Below are 23,400 nucleotides of genomic sequence, written 5' to 3'. Positions count from 1 at the left end.
AATTTTTGAACTCGACCCTAAACTTGAAAAAGCTGACCATATTCATACTTGACCGTGATTAGGACAAAGTGTAAGCGGATATGGTTGGGTTGTCCTTACTCATGTACTAATTTAATAACTAAAAATTAAAAATACAAAGTTAGTGTAATTATTATTAACCCTATTTTCTCATTGGTACAAGAACAAAGTTAAGGTGTATAAAAAATTTGGCATTGTCCTATAAATACAAAGTTTCTGGTTTTTTACATGCCGGAGGCAATGGCGGACGCCGGCAATTTTTCAAACTCCGGCAACCTATCACATAAGGTAATAGCCGTCGCTGCGGGTGAAGCACACACTCTCATTCTTACTGGTAACCCTATTTTCTACACAAAATACCTCAAATTGAAATCTGACACTGTCTTTGATAAATTAGTTTATGTATTCAATTTTATGTAATTTGTGGAGATTTGAAAGAAATGTGAAATTTTGATTTCAGGGGATGGTAGTGTGTATTCTTGGGGTAGAGGAATGTTTGGAAGGCTTGGACTTGATTCAGAAAAAGATGAGATTTTTCCAGTTCAGGTTAAGTTTCAGAACCCTAATGGAGATACTCTCAAAATTGTTGCAATTGCAGCTGGTGCTTATCATAGTCTTGCTCTTTCAGGTTATCTTTAATTTGCTTTATTTTTTGCCTTTTACATGATATTAGGTAATATCACTTATCGTAAGAGTTTTTATATTGTTATTGCATCATATACCATTCATATTTAATCGTCGTCTACTTTTTAAATCAAAATAATACAAATGAATGGTGAATAATGTATTGAATGTATATAAATATTACATTCTTGTGGGAAATGGGTCACTAGAGTTTGTTATGTGACCACTAGGTAACTTTTCATGTTGATTCGCCAAGATTCATATCTTCTTAAAATGCATAAACTGGTGTTTCAAATTGTAACCCATAACAACAATTGTGGTCACAATATTATGGTTTAGGGAATCTCCGCAATATCATGACCGCATTGGCCGGACTTACCCACGATTTTCTGCAATTGCAATAATTGCAATCGCTAAACGTGACTTAAAACACTTTTATAAACTATTCATTTTTCAGATCTTTATCCAATGGCATGGATTTATTAAAATCACCAAATCAACTCACGACCACATGAGGTGAGAACACCTTATTGTCAGAGATGAGAACAATGAAATCATTGAATCTTATTTGAATGGTCGAGATTAGAAGATAGATAAGTTAGTTTTTAAAATGACTAAGATGACGAAGTTGTCCAATGTTGTAAGCAATGCGGAATTGTTATCTGCTAAGCTATTGAGACTCTTGGTATGTTATTTTGATTACTTCATTTTTAAAACTAACCTTACATGCTTATAAGGCTACCTTTTGGTTATACAAAATATATTTGACTTAAGGAAATTGTAGAGGATTTTGTTTTTCTGAGTATTTTCTTGCTAAGTACCTTGTCATCCTTTTCCCCTTTTCTCCTTGTTAGCTAGGGAGAGTGAAGTTTGAACCTCCCTTGGCCTTGACGAGTACTCGAGCTCAAGTAGACTAATTATTATTAACCCTACCTACGAGTAAATGTCATGTGCATGGATTTAGATTTTAGTACTGCTAGCTTTGTAAAATGACTAAAATCTAACTCTTCAGTCTCTTTATATGTTGACAGATGATGGATCTGTTTGGTGCTGGGGTTATAATCTCTGTATCCTTAGAATGTTTGGAGTCCCTTGGTAGGATTCAGTTTCAGATATTACTTGTTTTTACTTCTATAAGATTTTTGACTTTGTATTACATATTTATTATCCACATCCTTGACTATTGTATGGATGGTCAACTTGGTATCAATGGAGAGGACTCCAATGACATAAATTATACTGGCCGAGATTATTCTCTAGTGCCCTGCTTGCTGAATAAGTTTCTTGAGTTGCATGTGCCTGATTCTTCAACAGATACGCCTGAAGCGGAAGGCAAAGAATCACTAAAGGTATAACATGGATTACATTAATGCTATTCTAAAACATAAACCAATGTGACAAAATCGATAACGTGTTTTCACCTGTTCAAATCTGTTAGATATGTGCCGTGAAAGCAGGAGGCATGATGTCTCTGGCTATTGATAATCATGGGGCGCTATGGATATGGGGAAACTGCCCACAAAAAGTCAAGGAAGGCGAGTTATCTCTTGTAAGCAACTTCACTCCAACACCAGTGTGGGATTTTCACGGTCACACAGTCGTCAAGGTTGCATGTGGAAACGAGCATATTGTAGCACTGGTTAGTGCTGGAGAATCATACAATGGCGAAGATCTAGTGTGCTACTCTTGGGGTTGTAACAGCCATGGCCAATTAGGCTTAGGGGATAGGGATAGCAGGTCGCGTCCAGAAGTTGTGAAAACATTTGATAAGGAGTCCCCCTGGGCAGTTTACGAGGTAGCATGTGGTGCCTTTCATACTGCTTTGCTCACTCACAAAAAGAAACCTCATGATACATTAGAAAGCACATGTTGGACTTTTGGTCTTGGGGATAATGGGCAACTTGGGCATGGAACAACACAAAGCGCATTATTTCCTACACCTGTTAATGAATTGCCCCAAAATGTGTTCTTTATTTCAGTTGACTGTGGATTGTTTCATACAAGTGCCGTTTCCTCAGCCGGGGATGTCTGGTCATGGGGAATGGAGAAGGGTCTTGGTTTATGCCCTGATGCTAGTCATTCAGAAGCAGATTCTGGTGATGCCCTCTTACCCCTTCTTATCTCACGAATGCCGTATCAACCTCAATTTCCGGATCCTGTTCAAGTAGCATGTGGCGCTGCACATACTGTTATTGTTGCACAGGAGGGATACAAGATATGGTCATGGGGTAGGGGAAGGAGTGGAGCTCTTGGAAATGGTAGGGAAGTGGATTTTTACATTCCCACCATAGTTCTATGGCCTCCACTGAAAGAAGATTTCAAGGAAGAGGAATTAAAGAGCGGTGATGAGCAAGATAAGGTTAAAGAAAAAGAGACCGAAGCGATAACAGAAACAGATGAGAAACTATCATCTGCATTGAATGAGGTGAAGCTGCTTCAAAGCAAGCTATCAACAATAGAAAAGTACGCCGGTATTCTTCATGGTTGCGTTTTTGGAAAACCTTTTGTCGAACAAGATATCCCAGCTTCATTGCGGAATTCGGGTTCATTTGACATAGCAAAAGAATGGGAGAACATGTTAGAGGCAGCAGATCATAGAAACCTAATGAGGTTGGAGATGTTCTACAGGGACATGCATGCTGGTGTGAAAGATAAACTAATGAAGAGAAGGATAAAGGAAATTATAACTGAGTGCCTCCAATCTTCAGAGGTGAAAAAGTAGTGTCTAAAATAAGATGCATGCCATTATGAACATGCAAAACAAAATGTTGTCTCATATGTAAAGAATGTTTAGTATGTTGGATTCAGTATTTGAGAATAAGGTTTGATACACAACCCTTGGAGGTATATAACTTCTTGTTAAGAAGATAAAATTAGAGTGTAAGCACTAGAGAGAGGTGGAACAAAATTATTTGTAAAAACAGAAAATAAAGTGGAATTTGTTATTTTAAAGGCTTGAAGTGGTTGGTGTAAGTGTACTGTGTGGATATTGTCAGAAATTATTACATGTTTCAATTATATATTTATCATTGATTTAGACAAAAAAACTCATTCAGGACAATGTAATAATTTGTAATATAGTTGTGTTAATGTGATCATTTTGTTTTAGGCTCTCGTATCCACTCTAATAGTGCGTGCATTGTCTGCCAAAACTTTAAAAAATATAGTAGTAAACAAATCATGCAAAAACGAAAGTTAGAAAACAGAAATTACATTTTCATATTTTTTACCTTTACTTGTAATTTATATTTTCTATTTGCGTATATCTCTTAAGTTAAATCTATCATTATAACTGATAATAAATTTTATTTGACAGACATTGTCATTCATGTCATAAACGCTAATAAGAATAATAATTTCGTTTTACATGACTACACTACCAAGAAATATTATTTGCTTTAGGCCAAAAGTAACTATACTACTAGTGAGGCATCGATGAAATTTTGGCTGATACTTCCATTCAGAACAACTACAATTAAAGAAAGACGAAACCACAAAGCATGGTGGGTCATGAAGGTTATTCATCCAAAACACATTTGTTACCAACTTGAACATTATTATTGTCTTGGAAGTACAAGAACATTTGTTATGTGCGCAATAGTACCTAGTCTTTTGCGCTTTCCATCAATTATGCGGGAACACTTTTGTTCTGTCCCAAAAAGTATGTGACTCCAAATGTCATTTTCTCGATTAGTTAGAAAAATACTATATTATAAATTTAAAACTTGAATATATGTTTAACAACCAAATAGAAAAAGTAACACATTATTTTGGTACAGACCCAATTATGCAACCAAAGGTGTTTCTAGCTCTCCACACATCCCATCACCACCGACCACAGAATACATTAAGATATGTCCATAAAGCCAAACATGTCAAGGACTTAAGAAATGGGTAAGGTAAGCTTAAAAGAGTACAATGATAAATCCACAACTTCAATCAAAGGCAACCTTTTTATACATGGGATTAAATAATGGCATAAACTTTTTCAGTCAACAAATATGCTATACAATGCCTGAATTCCGTTCTAGTGAAACTGGGACAACCCAATCCAAAGGAGTTTAACAAAAGAATAATCATAGAACAAGGATATCATTTTCGCATATAGAGAACTCTCAAGGCAAAAGAGAAGGAAAAGAATAAAGCGAAACAAACCAAACCACCATAAGATATCTCTGACCTTAGTAGTTAATGAATCATAAAGAATATTCATCTACCTTCACGTATAAGTCAGCCATACTCGTGACATTTATGATGTGCCTCACTTCAGACTCTGAGAATGTGCCAGTAGCAATTAGCTTTTGGCTAATATTCCCAATGAAACTATACAAGATAGGTGCATCCTGGAGTATAAATCTTGTTCAACAATGCAGACTACCTGCTGGGCAATGTTGTACTACACACATGCAGAACCAGACAGTTGAGCAAAATGCATCTTTCACGCCGAGCACATCCCAGTTTGCCATTACGTTTTCTGGTTCTCAATGTTGTTAAAGTTTCTTAGGTAGATCATATGTCTTCTTAAGAAATTTAGAAGCCGGTTCATCATTTCTGTAGCACAAAACACGCAACAATGTGTTCGGTTCAGATGGATCCCATTGTCCAGAAGTTGGAGGTAATGGAAGTCTAGACCTGGCATTGGACTTATATCTTTCCAAGGTTAGATGTCTAAACTGCTCAATGATGCTCCCTGTCTCGATTCTAAAAAGGGGAAGGACAGATCTCACTGAAGTTGAAAACTTATCAATCAACTCAGTAGGCAAGCCATCCCCATTTGCCCAAAACATCTCCTTAAGAGCTTTGAAATCATCCTCTATGATCTGAGAATCCTTCCGAGTAAAAGCGCGTGAGGGCCCTCCAGCAAGCAATACAAGCAAGAATCCATCGAAGGAAGCTCTCATTATTTCCGTAATAATGCGTGTGCACACTTTTTCATGAATTGTGTCTGAAACGAACAGCAAGTTCCGCTCCAGTTCCTCAACAAATGGATCAATCCTGGAAGATGATGGATCCCCAACATACAAACCATCCCACAAAGTATGGCTTAGATCATGGAAGACAATTCTATATGCTGCTGCTTCACAAAGTTTCTGAATTCCTTCAAGACATGCGGCTGGAGATAGTTCAAATTTCTTTGCTAATCCATTGGAAAAATCTTCTACATGGGCAGATTCAGAGTTTCGTAAAAGGGTAATTATTCTTTTTTCCAGAACATCAAATTCACCCAGCATCCATTGCAAAGTATTTATGCGAACACAGAGTTGTGGTATCCCGAAAGAGTTATCCCCGTTTGTTGCAACCTGAGGGTTTCTCTTCTGAGAACTTGTAAATTTGTCCCTTTTCTTCCCAAATCCTTGAAACTTAGAGCCAACAGTGCATCTGGTCAATGCTGGCATGGTTGGAAGAAATGTATTTCGCGATCCTGAATTAGAACAAAGAAATGTCATTATCACATATACCAAATATCAGAGCTAAAGTATAAAATTTCACATCAATTTACCACAGCTAGATTTTGCTTTGGCTATGTAGTACTGAAGGCATCTATCGAGGCCATTGATCACTTCAGGAAGCAATGCAGGATGCATCGGTATTGGAAGCTGAAAGAATGCATCCAAAGTTTCATTTACATATCGCAAAATCTCAACAGCAGATGCGGCACATCTTTCCTGATTAGTTTGTGGGCTCCAAAGCTAGGATATTGTAGTAAACTAAGTTAGTTCATATTTTAAAGGAAATCAATTGATGCATATAAGTACAACAAACTAAATTTCATCATACACATAGCTACAAAAGTTAACACTAATCAACTTAAAAGAATCTCATGACTGAAAAACATACACAACACAGACATGGGGAGCACATTTGTTGTCCCACAAGTTGTGCCATTGCATGTACCACTAGTCTGTCATTGGTTAAAAAATATATTTAAGTTAAAAAATTAATAATTAATTTTTCCTGACCAATCACAGTTGATGGCATATGCAGTGACACAACTTGTGGGATAGCAGATGTGTATCCACAGACATGTTGGTAATGACTGTGACTTTAGGTTAGTTATAGAATATAAACCCCTGACCCTAATTCTACCAAAATATTCATCTCGGGCATTCTTTCTAGATGATAAAGTTGCAATGAAAATCATCAACCCGTAACAAAAGAAATGATGATGAAAGTTAACCTCTTGCTGCAGATGTCTATCAATGCACTCCTTCAATCTGTCTAATCTAGTCTCAATCCATATTTTCACCAGATTAGCAATTACAGCTTCAGCCTCATATGGAGGCATCTCACGGATTATTGCTTTGCCACCATCATCACTGTCCACTGAATCTTCTACAGCTATCTGCACAAGGTCTTTCTCGAGCTGATCAGCGGCTCTCAACACTTGTACAGCATCAGGTGTCAATTCTGTGATACCTGAAATGAATTGCTTCAATTCATTTCCAAAGCATACATGAAGGGTGGCCATAGCAAGACCTGCTGCCAAAGGATGCCACCTCTTGAGGATTGGGCTGAACACTTGCTTTTCATTAACTGCCAGGCTACCTACATCCTTTGCGAAGATGGCAAGGAGAGGAAGTGCATTTGGCTGATTTTTCGATGCTCTCCTGCTTGAATCTGCTTTCTCCATTACCTGTGCAGCAGCAAAACAAGCTTAGTTCAGCACATGCATCTACCAGACAAAATAGATAGGCAGGCATATGAAAATTTTAACATGAAAATTGAAGTCTTAAATGTAATTACCCATACAATACCCTTTTATAACAATATACTACCCATAACTAATCCGTTATAACCCATCAAACCAAACCAACCAGAAAGTTGGGTTGTTTAAAAACAAAAACAAAATTCAAAACTCTCACATTCAGCATAAATGGACACTAATACCATGCTTTCATGTAACCAGCCCAAGAGGTGTTATGGGGAAAAACCAATGGAAGATGGAAAGAACTTGCCTGAGCAAAAGCAGTACGTAGTGATGACCTGATGTATGTTTCAATTCTTTCACGGGCCACATTGACTTCAGTTTTTCTCCTTCGCCGATACTCATTAGAAATGTCTTCAACCAAAATCTTAGCTGCTGACACCCCTAAAGAAACAATGCCCTCCATGGTTTCAACATTTGTGCGATCAAAAGTTTCGTGATATGCAAGAAGCCTTTTCTCAGCCCACCCCATTATTGAAGTTAATGTAGAACTCAAAATTTTGGAATATTCTGAATCCTTTGTCGCTTTTGCATCTTTTGCAACTTCAGCTAGCTGGCCATCTGCGGCAGACAGCAGCTCCAAATCCATCTGGCCAGTTGCAACAAACTGGTGAAATAAAACCCAAGTAAAACAGAGATTATGAAGTGTTTGGTTCAAGCCAAGGATTTCCCAGGTCTTCTTGATTTGTTCCATCAGCTCATCAAATTCCCTAATAATTGATGATTCATCATTAGCATCAAAGCAGGATTGTAGAAGTGTTTCATACAGGCGGAGATTGAGAGGAATCCCATCTGCCCAGTGGCATGAATCAGAGAGAGACCCATCAGGTGACCTATTTGCAAGAGACTTGACAGCACTACGAAGAACCTGCATAGACTCATTATTTCTCCCAGTTTCTATAGGCCTATCCAAAGCCCCATGAATAATCTGCCGCAGGCGCTGTGCGGCAGAATTCGACTTGTCAAGAGGTAAGCGAGGATGCAATATAAGACCAGCTTCGAGAACCTTCAGGGTTCTCTTCTGCCACTCATCATACTCTTGTTCATCAACAAAATCCGAAACCTTGAGCTGCTGCAATAGCTCAAGTGGAACAACCATTGACTCAATCCGTCTTCCAGTCTGTAATGAAGTCCAAAATATAATGCATTCAAGCTCAATTAAGCATGATAGATTTCTTTCCCTTTCAAAAAGTTCTACTAATAACCATTTAATTTTATATATGCAACAAACAATTAAGAACAACACAAGACAATGTTGTTTAGGCTTAAAAAGTGGTTTTTTTAGAAGCTGAAAAATATAAATTTTGAAAATACATGAGTTTCAGCTTTTATTGTTGCTTCAATTTTATAGTAAAAGCCCGACCAAACAAAATTGCAAGTGTCAGAAGTTTTTTTATAATTAAAACAATCACTTATAACTTTTTTTCGTGAAAAAAAAAAACTAGAACAAATGGACCCTTAATAAACACCTTATGGAATTAGTGAATTACCATTCCCATATGTGTTATAATGGGATCATAGTGACACTACATTGCTTAACTTAAAAATTGGAAAGAATCCAATAGCCAGATAAAAGAAGAGCACCATTGCTAATCCCAGTTTCACATTATTCAATTCAACAACAACAATAGGTCAACTACATGGATGAAACGACACCATAATACTCTATCATAAATTATATTCATTCAATAAGAACAAAAACATTAATTCAAAACTACTTTCCCATAATGCATTGAAAATTTGCAATTATTCAACAAAAACATTAATTCAAAACTACTTTCCCAAATTATTGATATGAAAGCGACCTGTCCAGCTGAAATTCTCAGAAGCGCACGCCGAACACGTGAATCCATAGCTTCCGAAACCCTCATCTGGTTCCTCATAAGTTCCCCAACCGTCAAAGGCCGTTTCGGCTTACCCTGACCCGAACCATCCGAACCGGGCGATTTCAAACCAAACACCTTCTTAACCTTGCTGGCGGCAGTGTAAGTTAGAGAACGCTGATAAGCAAACGAGTCCGCCGAGTGGTGACTCAGCGACTCGGCGGAGTGGGAATTAGGTACGAACGTGAGTGGCTTACCGGAGGAGGTTCGGCATGCGGCGACGAAGATCTCGTATGCAGTTAGGGTTAGCTGGTAATCGGTGAGGTTAATCGAAATTTGACCGAACGGCGAAGGGAGGTTATCGGCGGCGGGTCTAGGAGGAGGAATTATTGGTGGCGGTGGCGGAGTGGTGTCTCTCTTGGAATGGCCCAATGAGAGTTCTCTGAAGAGAAGAGCCATTACAGAGAGAGAGAGAAAGGGAAAGAGAAGAATAAACAGTGGGAGTGAAGAGTACAAGTAAACTACTCTTTCTAATTTTCTTTCTTTACTTTCACGTTTTTTTCTTTCTATGCTAAGAAAATAAACATGCGAGTCTATCCGATATCGTATAAAGATTTATAAATAGTTAATATATTGTTTACATTTATTTAAATTATGTTTTTTAAAATAGTTAATAATGATTAAACAATAAATGATATAATAATAATATATTAAAGAGTAAATTACACTGATGTCTTCTGAGTTTTAGCAAAATTATATAAATCATCCCTCGCTATTTTACACCTACGCAAATCCCCTACTTTTTGTACTTTCATTACACCGATCACTCTACATGAGAAATAAGTGTAATCTTTTAAAACAAAAAATGTGATAAATGCAATTAAATTAACCAAAATATGATATATTGTGGAGACAAATCCAAATAATATATGAGTCAAAACCTCTTTATTATTTTTTGTTCCTTACGATAAAGTATAAGAGCGATTTAAACAATATTTCTTTAGAACCGTTGTGCATTTTGTAATACTAAGTAATGAAAATACATTGATTTGTATATTATTTGGACTTGTCTCAACAATATATCATTTTTGTTTAATTTAATTGCATTTATCATATTTTTTTGTTTAAAAGATCACACATATTTCTCATACAGGGGTGGTCAGTGTAACGAAAATATAAAAACTAGGGATTTGGGTAGGTGTAAAAAAATGAAAGGTAATTTATGTAATTTCACTAAAACTTAAGGGATATCAGTATAATTTACTGCATATTAAACTCATACATCATCGATATATACATTTTTTTCTCCCAACATATCTACACGTATACATATATTATAGGATCAAGAGTATTGTGTAAACAAAATCTTGGAAGCAATGGAAGATTTATACTATTTTACATTGAACCTTAGACTTTTTGGTATATCCAAAAATCTCTCTATATAGTCTTGCACCATATAACAATGACTAATTGATAATAATTTAATCTTATATTTCACAATAATTTATAGTTAGATGGCATAATTTTGTATTATACTACTTTACTTTTATTGGGAATGTATATTTTTATATTACATAATATTCATAGTATCCCCCTAAATTAAATGTACTATTATCACTAATGGGAAATTTTATATATTTCATTTCTAAATTTAATTTATATTTATAATTTTATTTATGTTAATATTAATTTATCACGTCTGTCAAAACACTATTAAATAATAATACCAAATAAATTTACTAATTAATTTTTTAATATTTTCCTTATAAAACTCAGCTAATTAATAAAACTTCAAACTTCAAAGCGGTGGTTTTTGACTTTTGACGATAATGATCATATTCATGATAAAATTGTAGAGGCGGTTTTTGACTTTTGAAGATGATAACAATGTTAAGGTGATGAAATAATATATTTTTTTATCCTACTTATTTCTTATCTACCTATTTTCATCAAATGGTGATGTTTTCATCTCAATCTTTATGTTTTCTATGCTATAATAATAATAAAAAATTGAAGGCCAATCATTAGAAAGAGTGTATTATATTTATATAAAATTAGTGTTCAGTCAATATCAATAATAAAAATTGTTATTTCAAGAGTTCAAAGTAAAAAAAAATGAATATATTAATACATGATAAAGGATAATTAATAATTAGAAACAATAACAATTGTAGTTTATAAATAAGTTTTCTAAAATCTTTAACATATATTTTACAATGTATCGCAAACTTTTCTTCATGACAATTATTTAATTATTTAATAAAATATGTATAAAACGATAGCATTTGTTAACTATTTTATATCAATAATAAAATACATAGAAATCACCTTTTACAAAGTAATAATTTATAACATTTTGATTAATAAATTATACTGTTATTTTTAATTAAATTTATACAAAAATAGTAAAACACATTACCACTTGTACAAATAAAAAATATCATACTACTATATAATATAAAGCATACACTCAATAGGAAGTGATAAACCAATAAGATAATTTTAACTTATTGTAGTTGGCTCACCAAACCTTAATATCCATTATCTAATAATTTCCCTTTTAATTATAGTATATTCTACATTAATTGTTTTGACTTATTAAAGTACGGTCACGTTGACTGAAAAATACGTTAGAACAATTACTACCAATAAATATATTTAAGAAGTTAAAATTTCAATACTCTTTGCCCAATATTTATCACAGGATTTTCAATTGTATATTTTGGATGGATCTCACTTTCCAAACACAATCCAATCTATCACTATCAATTTGCAAAAGAGATGAAAATAATTCAGGTTTATATAAGTATACGTACATTAATCAAAGTTTTGTCAGAAAATGTATATATATTCATAGTGTAAGAGTTTTTTACATTATTATTATATAATTTATACTCATTTTCAATTATTATTGACTTTTCATCAATTTACATGATTCTTCACATTTGTTATCGGTTGAATTTGGGCAAAATATGTACACATTAATCTTATACTTCATATTTTTTCCTTCACAATTAGTCATATAAAATTGTATCGGGTCATTTCATTTGTGATATTCTAATATATTTTAATTTTTTTAATGAATCTTGTACCTCTTATCTTGGGGTTGTGGACCCTAGATTCGGATGATAATTTTATTAGAGCTTATAAACAATATATTATAGAGATTAAATCACTCTAATGCAAAATATAAAGTTTTATACACCAACGGATATTGGTTCAAGTGGTACATATTTGATTTCCCTTATGCAAGAACCTGGGTTCGAGTCTTGTGGATGGAAAAAATGCTCGATGGAAAAAATGCTCGTTGGGAGAGTTAGCCCCACATACCTGTGGATATTCCTGACTCGGACAGGATTGCCTAAAGTGCGAGGATACATGTGGGAAACCAAAAAAAATATAAAGTTTTATTATATCAATATTTATTTATATTGCTTATATATGATTTAATATTTATATAATGACTATATGGATATTTTTTATATTGTTAATATGTTAATCAACATTCATATGTCAAATGAGTATACATATTTGTCTACATTTTATGATAAGAGAGCATTTAACATGTAAATATATGTGAATTGGACCTTCTAATGATACAGAAGTATGATATAAATTCAACATCTATACAGCAGAGATTGTAATTACAAATTTTTGTCTGTGCCAAAATTGAATGGTTTTATTATATCCCGAACCTAAAAGTTTAATTTTTTATAATAATATTTGTTGAGAATGATAACTATATATCTTGAAATGGATTAATTTCTTACTTAAAAATATAAGAATATATTCTTAATAGTACCAAAAAAATCTCAGCAAATATTAATAATTGGTTTGAACAAGTAAAAGTATAAATATTGAATTAAATGTAAGACAAATGTAAATTTGAAGTTGCGTGTTGATTTGATCATGTCATAAAGAACTATAATCTAGTGAATAACTTGTATTGAGACATATATATATATATATATAAATATAATGGACAAAATTGTTACAATATATTAAAGTTTAATTATAAATGATAATACTAAAAAACAAATATATTTTTCTCTAAATATAATGTTTTGTATATGTTTTCATACAAGTTTTTTTTGGGATATTGGCTTTATTTTCTCCTTTCTGTTTTTTCTATTCCTTGCTTCATATTTGTTCTTCTTTTTTCTTCATACTTTTTTATTCTCATATTTTTTAATTAACATTCTTGTGTTATTATAACCTCAACAATAAAACCACAAGCAATGGTATCCAAAACCATATGATTTTATGACTGTTATGATTGAGAATAATTGGGATTTTACCTATCAATGCATTTTATTATTATATTTTTTTTACAAAGCGTCAATAGTCAAAAAGGAAAAGGAATAAACATCCAAACATATATCTTAATACACAAGCATTCCATTGTCTTTATATGTGAGACATTTTTTGGGTTTTTAAATAATTTTTCTTGAAACAAGTTAAAAAAAATAGTTTATTTTATAAATTTCCATTAACGAAAAAACGTTATAGAAGGATACAAGCTTTACTTGAACTCAAAACAAATTAAGTCTGGTTTCTTGTTCATAAAGTTAGATTTATTGAAGGTAATCTATGTACAAGGTCACACCTTCTATTATGAACATGAGAGTGTCTTTTGTAAATACACATAGGGCTAAACATAGCAAGGGCTAAGCTTGACGTGTCCCTAAATATTGGTCGAATTATTTTTTGAATCTGAGTTCGATCCTAGACCCTAACCCCAAATGTTGGTTGAGTCAACCTTTGAACCCTAGTCCGGTCTAGACCCAATTAAATATAATGCATATTCATTTTAAATAAAGTCTTTTCTATATTACTTATTATTATGATATGTAATTTGACATATGAAATAATATATGTATATATTGTCAAGAGTAAATTACACCGACACCCCATGAGTTTTAGTGAAATTACACAAGTCACCCCTCACTTTTCTACACCTACACAAACCCTCATCATTTTTATACTTTCGTTACACTGACCACCCCTGCATGAGAAATAAGTGTAATTTTGTGAACAAAAAATGTGATAAATGAATTTAAGTTAAACAAAACATCATATATCGTGGAGACAAGTTCAAATAATATACGAGTCGATACATTTTTATTATTTTTGGTTCGTTACGATATAGTATAAGATCGATTTAAATAATATTTTTTTAGAATTGTTGATGGTTTTTGTAACAAAAAATAATAAAGATACATTAATTTGTATATTATTTGGATTTTTTCTCACAATACACCATGTTTTGTTTAACTTAATTGCATTTATCACATTTTTTGTTTAAAAGATTACACTTATTCCTCATGCCTCTGTGTAATGAAGGTATAAAAACTATGGGAGGTTTGTGTAGCTGTAAAAAAAAATGATAGGTGATTTGTGTAATTTCACTAAAACTCAGAGATGTCAATGTAATTAACTCTATTGTTAATGATGTATGCATGATGAAAAAATTAGAGAATCAATTATATTTTCGATCAAAGATAGTCATTACTATGTACACAATTGAGTGAATTGACTAGACATACATACAAATATGATGAATGAGTGACAATGAGATGGGTTAGACCGAGTCATGTTTGTCCTTTACCCGACCTTAAATATTGACCGAGACTATTTTTTGAATCCAAACCAAGTCCTAAACCTGATAAAACCTAACCATATTCGAAAGCAATCATAATCGAACTAAACTGATGAATGAATAGGGTCGGATCTAACCGCTAGGTACACCCCCTTTAGTGGGGAAGCTATCACATATGATGAAAACCAACCTCAACTACCGCAGGAAAGAGGTAGTAATTTGATCACAAAATAAACCTGAGATTTGAACATTATTTAAGGGACTATATATATATATATAAATAGTTTTTCATTTTTGAAGATACTATTTTTTAAAGTGAAGCAATTTCCATTGTCATCATGCAGATTTTGAAAGACAAAGATTGCATGTCCCTTATTGTATCAGTAACTTACCAACATAAATAATGTCTTAATCTACAGCTATGATGTTACAACATTTCTTCTTGTTTTATTTTGTCCCTTTTAAACATTATGCCTTCTTACCATTTTCTTCTCTTATGACTCAAAACGAAATCGTCGTCATCGTCGTCATCATCACTCTTATTGACAATTCTTTTCTTGGCTTTTATATCACCATTCTTTGATGCCTGTTGTTGCTTCTGTGAACTAGTTTCAGTTTTAGTGATTGGCTTTGATGGCTTAACAGGAGTTCCGGTTCGAATCTGCTTTTGCTTCCTCTGCTTCTTCTCAAATGCTTTCTTAGCTTTTTCAGGAGATAGCAACCCATGTTCCATTAACCTGCATTTGAGGTAATCATGCATTAGATTGTAACTTCAAAGCAATGTTTAATCCACATAAAAGGAAGAAAAGGACATAAACTGAGTACAAAGAATCAGTTTAAGAGTCATAGAATGATTCTATTTCATACATCTTCAATTATACATGAAAGAATCAAAACGGGTAATCGGAAGAAAAAAAACTAAATAAACATTACACATACCAACACAAAAGCATTTGAGATCAATATTTTGTCGAATAATTTGCCTTTGGGAAGAGTGAACCAGATTATTTTTTGTGAATGTATTTGGGAAGAGTGGTAGTATTGAATGTATGATAAGATGAAATGAAGTTGTGTAAGTTAATATTTTACATAGACTAAGCTCTATTGTTATCTGAGTCCTAACACTCTTAAGATTTTAAGTTGCTGTTTTGTAAGACATGAAGAAAACCATGGCAATTATAAACTGATCTGTTTAAATTATCCCTGTATGCTTGATAATTTTGATCAATTTTCACTTCAACCCTTTTCATATAATCCATTCAGCATATGATCCGACTTACGTAGTTTGTAAATCGTCGTACGTAGTTGTTGTACTACATCATGTTGATCTTTATGAAATGAAGGAGGAACAAAGTATTGGCACATGATCTAGCTTACATTATGATGCACAAGTTCAATTTTTAGACAGGAATAAAGGAAGCTAAATGTGTTTATATAATCAAACTCACTCATCAATAGCAGTATATGTTTTAGAAAAACAATTAAGGAAGCTAAATGTGTATGATATGAAACATTAATTTCATTAATTAAAGCATAGTATTTTTAGTATAAGCTATCCTGGATGAAAGTTGTGTTAGATACATTTAAAAACAGGAGTTAAATCTTATTGCAGTTTAGCTCTAGCCTGACACGATTTACCTAAGCTAAAGGGCCGCTCAATGCACAAGGCTTCTACTTAGTGGAGTATGAAAAGGTAGATGTATGCAGTCTTATTTCTGCAAGCAGAGACACTGTTTCTGGGATTTGGACCCATAATCTTATGGTCTCTAAGCAACAACCTTATTGTTGCACTGAACTCGCTCTTTTTCGAGCCTTACAAATTAATTGTGCGTAGACAACAATTGCTTTTATTCATATTTGGAGTATTCTACAGAATTTTTTAGGCATACAAGTGGCATGGCTCATAAAACCTCAAAACACAATACAGCATGAGCAGATGGTTCAAACAATAAGATCTGAACCAATATGTTAAATTGCAGTTGTGGTTATGATTATGATTTTATTGCATTTACCACAATTGTGAAAAGAATGCGGTCAATAGGACGCAATTATTGTGGTTGTTGAGACCCCAAAAACTAGTGTTACAACTGCAATTGTGTTTGCGGACCACAATTCAAAACTTTGATCTGAACCCAATGAATGAATTTACAGCATCTATCTAGAATTTATTTTGACTTATTTAAAACTGTCAACTTCATGCTATATATATACATTTTGTAGAAATGGATGATTCACAACTTCAAGATTGAAAGGAAACTCACCAAAATTCGGCCATTTCGCTTGTTGGTATCTGTTTCGACAACGACTCGTAGAAAATCCTCAGGGGTTCTTTCTGTCAACAAAAGGCACAACAAAAGCAAAATGTTTAGCAGTAGTTGATCACTATATATAGAAAATGGTTTGTCAAATTCAGGAATTAACTTGAATAGGTTCAGAACCTGTTCTGGAGGATCATGTTTCTGCCCAGGCAAACTGTACACTTTCCTTTCTCTCACTTTGGTAGTAGTTGTCTTTGTTACTGTTTTTGATGCTGATGATGATGATGGTTTTGATTTAGCCTTCAAGTTTTTCCAAACATATAAAAATCAGTTTTCTCCATCCCAAATCAAATGGACATGTTTTATGGTTCCATAAAAAAGAGAACAAAATTCATGTAAAACAAATCAAATGCAAGTTCTTCTAATAGATCACCATGTACATTCATTAAAGACTTGTACTATTTAGCACCAAAGGAACAATGGCAAATTCAAATTAACCAAAAATATTGAAGGATTAAACTAAAAAGACGGCGTAGATAGGTATGCGATTCATTAACTGCAAACACAACTACAAGCTTCGTGAAAAAGGTTACGAATTCCAATTGGTATCGATTAACATTCCCTTTATTTAAATCAAGGTTCTAAATTGCGAATCACGCCGTAATTATGGCGCAATACTATACTTTCTTTGCAGTTTCATAATTCTATCACAACCCGTTTTCCCTTTTCCCGCAATTGTCCGCAATTGTCCATAATTGTGGTAAATACAACGACAATTCGAAACTTGGTTCGAATAATGGGGGAAGTTTGAGCTACTTTACTCCTCAAGGAGCACAACAACATACAAAATTAACAGTCAATCTATCTAATATCTACAAGTTAGGGAAATTACCCATATAAAAATTGAATCCAATAACAGATCCTTAAGCTAAAAAAGTGAGCTAATTAAAACAAACAGAACAATAGAAAAGTTGGGATTTTTTCATATGGAATGATAATATATACCTCAGATTTGGTGACAGTGGTGGTAACAGATTTGATCTTAGAATTATCAAGTGGGTATTTGTTGGAGGTTTCAACCTTCTTCTTAAGAGCTAAAGAATCAAACTTTGGCTTTGAAGAACCATCTTGGGCACTTGACTTAAGCTTCACCGTAGTGCTTTTGGTCTCTGTAGCCATAAAAAATCGCTTTTGTCAAAATCTGCTATATCCTATAGATTATTAGATCCAAACCCAATTGACCCAATTGATTGATTTTCATAATTTCATCACTATTAATTGGCTTTTGTGAACGTATATGGTAATGTTGAAAAGTAAAAAAAAAAAAGAAAAGAGGAGAGAGAGTGTGAAATTATATCAGATCAGAAAAAATAAATTATTGAACGGTCAAGATTTTGTTGCAGAGATGTTAACGTGGGATAACATCATTATGGGAAGTTATGCTTTCTCAACATTGTTTTCAGTTATACTGATTTTCATGCTAACTGTGGTCGGAATCGGAACACGTGTGGCATCCTCAGTTAAGATAGTCACGATATCTATATCATATATAAAGCTAAAACTTGAAATAGGTGTAATTTTCATTTTCTATATTGTCTTTAACATTATTTAATTTTTACAAAAAAACAATATAATCATAAGCAACTACCACCAATACATTAATTAACTACATATCTCACCTTAAATTAAATATTATCATAAATACAAAAAAATACAATATAAAGTACACCGAACACAACAAATACATTTTAATTCAAAAAATGAAATATATAAAAATTGAATATGTAATATCACACAATATTTGCCGATAGACACAAAGTGTCTGTAGACACTAATAGTAATAATGTATAAAGTCATACATTGTTATAGATTAGATTTCATACCTAATTGTATCATGACACTTTTATGTTGCTATATTTTAAGTTTAATTAAATATTTGTTATTTTGTTTACACAAACTATAAAATATATGGATGTTGGTGCGAGTATATAAATGAAATAAAAATAAAAGTAACGTGTTTGTTAAGTAAAGGGGTTTGAGTCACTTAAACATAAAGGTATAAATGAATAAGCGCAATTCTTAAAGTTATAGCCATATAAAAAATATTATTGGAAAGGTTTCCCATTAAATGTCTTGTTCTATAAAAAAACGTGACTCCAGAATTTAAATTATAATCCATAATTAATATTTAAGACTCAAATGTTAATATTTAACATTTATCTCAACTAGCTAACTCATCTAGACCAAAATTTATTTGCAATTAGATCCAAATATGACTACTTAAGATAAATTAGTGTCTAATCTTTTTAATTTTTTTTTCTTTTAATTATAATTATTAGATATATGGAGATTTCTTAACTGAATCGATGTTAGAATGATAAATTTATAACAATATCATTTATTTTTAACAATATATTGTAAAATACATCTTAGTTTTAGCTTATTGTTATTGTTAATATGGTAAAACTAGCTTTTAGTCGATTCATATTATTCTTTATTATGGAAAATTTCAAATCTATAAAACTCAACCTTGTGACATTATTTTAGGATAATCAAATACTTACTACTTATTACTTCAACCAACTTCAATTAGTATTCTCATCTCTACCATACATATTACTAATAAACATTTTAAAAATTATATACTCAAATATCTAATGGAGATCAGTCAACTTCAAAAGATCGATATACTCAGATCATCGAGAAAGATCTATCTTAAACACCAAAAAATCCCAATCGTGCTACAATTGAGAACAGATCAAACATTCGAGTTAATTGAGATATTGATTAAAACTTGGTTAAGTTCTTGAGTTGCTTCTTCATATTATAACTCATGCAATCTAACCAACATCAAGATATAAATTCTACACATGTTGAGTTTACAACAAAAGTGATACATAACTATGTGTGTCCTATTTGGAAAATCCTATTATACCAAATTGAATGAAGAAGCATATGAAACAAATCATACTTTACAGGCTCAGCATGCCAGATAAAATGCTCTTGTACCTTTTTCACCCTCTTATGCATCTCTAGGTATCTTTCTTCCGAGATCGAGAGCAGTATGTTCCTCAAGTTCGGGATATCTTTCTCCGTGACAAACACGGCAAAAGATTCCCAGTTCAAAACCTCAAACAAAGGAGGTATGAAATTGTCCGATATGATAACCGGAATGCACTCGTGGAATATAGCTTCGACTACGCGTGGGCTATTAACTTCATGACCTCTTGCGCAGATGCAGTACTTACTGCTCTTCATGAGCTGGAGGTAGTTTGCATTACCTCTGACATGAGGTAATGGACCCGTTATTTTCATGTCGGGTTCTTTGTTTTCCCAGTGCTTCAACAGAACAGGCCGAACATAGCCGTGTAAACCACCAGCGAAAAAAGCCAGGATAGGCCTTTCGGAAGGGGGGTTGCCCCCGATGTTTTTGACAGGATTCTCAACTGACCGTATATAAGTTTCTGGAAGAGAAACATCCTTGCCTATCTTGAATCCTACTTCAATGTCAGCATTGCAGAGGGCTCTTATGCAACTAAGCATTCGCCCTCTTGTTTCTGCAGGAGCCTGAGAAATGGTGCTTGTTAAACACTCTTCCACTCAATTACCGGAGAAACTGCTTCAACAGAAATTAATGTCTTAATCATAATGGTGTAAGCATGTCATGTGGGGAATATTATTATGCGGTTTATATCGAGGTATAATTTCCTTGAATATGAGTGAGACTATATTCTAAATTGCAATTATTGTACGAACACATGCAGATACCGTATTGTTCATGCAGGAAATTGAGAAATGTTGTAGTTCTGTGAAAAGGGGAGTGAAGGGAAGAAAAAGCATCAAATATAACCAGCATAAGTACAAAGAAGCATACCCAATCATGACAAGCGACGACAAAGTGATCCGTTCCGTTGGTTCTATTCCAGAAAGGATACTTTCCAGCAATCATGTCCACATGATTTTTCATGTACTCGATTAAGTTTGATCGTTTGTGTGAATTACGTACATAGAGAGTTAACTGCAACAATCTTGAACTGAAAGGTATGTAAAACAAATGAGCCTTCCCAGGATCTCCGGTGACAAACTGTTTGTTCGCCTCCATTAGTTTCAAGAACCATCCTTCAGATGCATATATTCCGTCCAGTAAAGGCTCGTGGAAGATTGGTCTGTCTCCATCCTGGTAGATGTAAACTTTGAGCATCTTTTCCATTAGTTCATAACTCCTGCAAACATGGTCATTTGAATTTCTTTTAAGGAAGTACATGCTCGCGAGATCTCGACTTACATGGCACATAGAAAACATAATCAATTAAACAATACGTAAACAGAATCTTTCTAATTTTAGCTGCTCTTTCAACATAGTAGCATTATGCAACCTTGTTGCCTATATTTGTATACATCATATATTCTAATGTTTAATCTAATTTGTTGAAGTTACATAGGATAAAACCTAGCTTGGTAATGACAATGGTGTTTAACATAAACTGACACCTTGCAGAAATCCAATGCTACTAGGAGTAAACTTCAAATGGTTGCTTATCAAATATCCGAGGTTGATAAAGGCTAAAAAAAAAACAGTTGGAAATAGTGTACTTGAACAGAATCATGCATTTAGACCAGATTCCAGAAGGTCTAACTATTTTAAATGCCAGTCTTTTCTGTGGATCTGTAAAGCTCTAATTGATACCTAGTCGAAGTAACTTAATTTAGTCTTCGGAAATAAGTGGTTGATTAGTCAGCATAACAAAAAAAACTCAATCAGAGTTTTAGCCATTTAACCACATAGCAGTAGTTTGGCTCCAGGGTATGCTCTGACAATCGGAAATTGGTAATTGTTTGTCATACCTCTTGAACATGGAGACATTCCTGTATAAAGGCGAGTAGAGTCTTGAATCGTCCACAATGACGGGGGCATTTTCGATCTCCGATTTAGCATACAATATTTCCAGATCAACGGCTGAAGACCATTTTGATTTCTGCAAAATACTAACAATGTGATGAATTAGAAATCTAATGATAGAAATCAATCTATGTTCACTTATTTCGCCCATCATCTGGCACATACCACTAGCCGAGATGAAGCATGACTGCGCTGCAAAATTAAGTTCATCTCGGATATTGAAACAACTTTAGATGGCCTCTTTCTGGAATTCTTCGTACTCTTCGATTTACCATTACCCTGCAAAGAACCTGACTTTTCATCCTTACCAACTGCATCAGGTGTATCTGCTTTCATTAAAGTTGCATTGGAAGTAACAGATATCGCGGGACTTATCGAATCTGTTTCCAAATCTAACGACGTTCTGTTCGGTAATAGCACCATAGGCTGAGGTGCAAGTGAGGAAAGTGCAGTCAAATTCACATCTTTGCCCTGAACACTACCAATTGGTGAAGCAACATCTCTAGTTGTAAAATTGTTGAACACAACAACATCATCAAATCCTTTAGCTTTCACTACTGGGTTTCTACCTTGATCTAAATGAGATCCCTGAGGACTAATTGGTATCTGTTCAAATGCATTTAGGTGTGTAATATTGTTACCTTTCACATTAGAATTAACCAAAGATGGATCCATTGAGAAGCTAGTGATTTTGGTAGTAAGAGAAGATAACAACTGAGTATAAGGAAGTTCAGAATACTGAAATACTAAAACCAAAACTAATGTTATTCCTAAGAATGAAACTAATCTCTTTGTTTCTGCTTGACATAGAAATCTAAATGCCCGATCCATGTTACAATTTGATGAATATTGTAAAACAATACTTAACTTTGAGGATCAAAGACTGAAACTTTATTGAACATCAATCATGTTTCAAATGCAGTTAGATCCTAACTTATAAAGTTGTACGCGTGGCACGAGTACGCCGTTTGTTACTTTTTACATTAATTTTATGACACCCTTTTATACGGAATCTGGTAAGGTGGATTTTGTAAGGGAATTATATAACTATGGTTAGAAAGGAAAGATTTTGAAGATGATAAGAAAGGAAAGTTAGTAACTTTGGTGAGGGTTTTGAATGAAAAAGGTAAAGGAGGCGAGTTTGGTGCATAAAAAGTGATGGGTTTGATTAGAAGAAGAGAGAAGAATGGAGAAAGAGAATGATAGAAGTGAGGGACATGTGATTGGTAATAAGATTTGTTTGGTAACTGTGATTGTGTTTGTCTTTCGTAGGTTGTACTAAGGTAAGGATCCAACAGGTAAAGGGTGATTCCAGTAAAATAAGGAGAGAACATGTACCTACCCGTGAATAAGTCAAAAGATAACTCGAACCTAAATTATATCGTCTTTTCTTTGTTGGTGTAATAAATGATATCTTATGATAAATAATTAATTTTTTTTGGAGTGTGATATTTAAAAAATCAAATATTTAA

At 33.4% G+C, this 23,400-nt stretch overlaps 4 protein-coding genes across 5 annotated transcripts; 1 reads left to right on the top strand and 3 right to left on the bottom strand.

The window, feature by feature from the left end:
- Window positions 210-3,597, top strand: LOC109344219 (ultraviolet-B receptor UVR8). The gene is made up of 5 exons (XM_019582879.1): window positions 210-352; window positions 479-646; window positions 1,674-1,709; window positions 1,834-1,991; window positions 2,081-3,597. The coding sequence occupies exons 1-5, from the start codon at window positions 247-249 to the stop codon at window positions 3,362-3,364; spliced, it is 1,752 nt and encodes a 583-aa protein (XP_019438424.1). The 5' UTR covers window positions 210-246; the 3' UTR covers window positions 3,365-3,597.
- LOC109344218 lies at window positions 4,577-9,703 on the bottom strand. The gene is made up of 5 exons (XM_019582878.1): window positions 9,154-9,703; window positions 7,599-8,468; window positions 6,821-7,276; window positions 6,143-6,332; window positions 4,577-6,064 (listed from the first exon to the last, which is right to left on the bottom strand). The coding sequence occupies exons 1-5, from the start codon at window positions 9,628-9,630 to the stop codon at window positions 5,133-5,135; spliced, it is 2,925 nt and encodes a 974-aa protein (XP_019438423.1). The 5' UTR covers window positions 9,631-9,703; the 3' UTR covers window positions 4,577-5,132.
- LOC109344217 lies at window positions 15,116-18,326 on the bottom strand. Its single transcript, XM_019582877.1, has 4 exons — window positions 18,034-18,326; window positions 17,209-17,328; window positions 17,032-17,102; window positions 15,116-15,507 (listed from the first exon to the last, which is right to left on the bottom strand). The coding sequence occupies exons 1-4, from the start codon at window positions 18,205-18,207 to the stop codon at window positions 15,249-15,251; spliced, it is 624 nt and encodes a 207-aa protein (XP_019438422.1). The 5' UTR covers window positions 18,208-18,326; the 3' UTR covers window positions 15,116-15,248.
- On the bottom strand, window positions 19,847-23,279 carry LOC109344216 (probable glycosyltransferase At5g03795). 2 transcript variants are annotated; one of them, XM_019582875.1, is made up of 4 exons: window positions 22,094-23,279; window positions 21,874-22,004; window positions 20,903-21,308; window positions 19,847-20,595 (listed from the first exon to the last, which is right to left on the bottom strand). In XM_019582875.1, the coding sequence occupies exons 1-4, from the start codon at window positions 22,757-22,759 to the stop codon at window positions 19,930-19,932; spliced, it is 1,869 nt and encodes a 622-aa protein (XP_019438420.1). In that variant the 5' UTR covers window positions 22,760-23,279; the 3' UTR covers window positions 19,847-19,929. The 2 variants fall into 2 exon arrangements, with proteins under 2 accessions (XP_019438420.1, XP_019438421.1); XM_019582876.1 differs by having other exon boundaries at window positions 20,903-21,251; window positions 22,094-23,278.

The sequence above is a fragment of the Lupinus angustifolius genome, chromosome LG03 (assembly GCF_001865875.1).
Source record: "Lupinus angustifolius cultivar Tanjil chromosome LG03, LupAngTanjil_v1.0, whole genome shotgun sequence".
Classification (NCBI taxonomy): Eukaryota; Viridiplantae; Streptophyta; class Magnoliopsida; order Fabales; family Fabaceae; genus Lupinus; species Lupinus angustifolius.
This window is presented reverse-complemented; position numbering and strand designations above follow the sequence as displayed.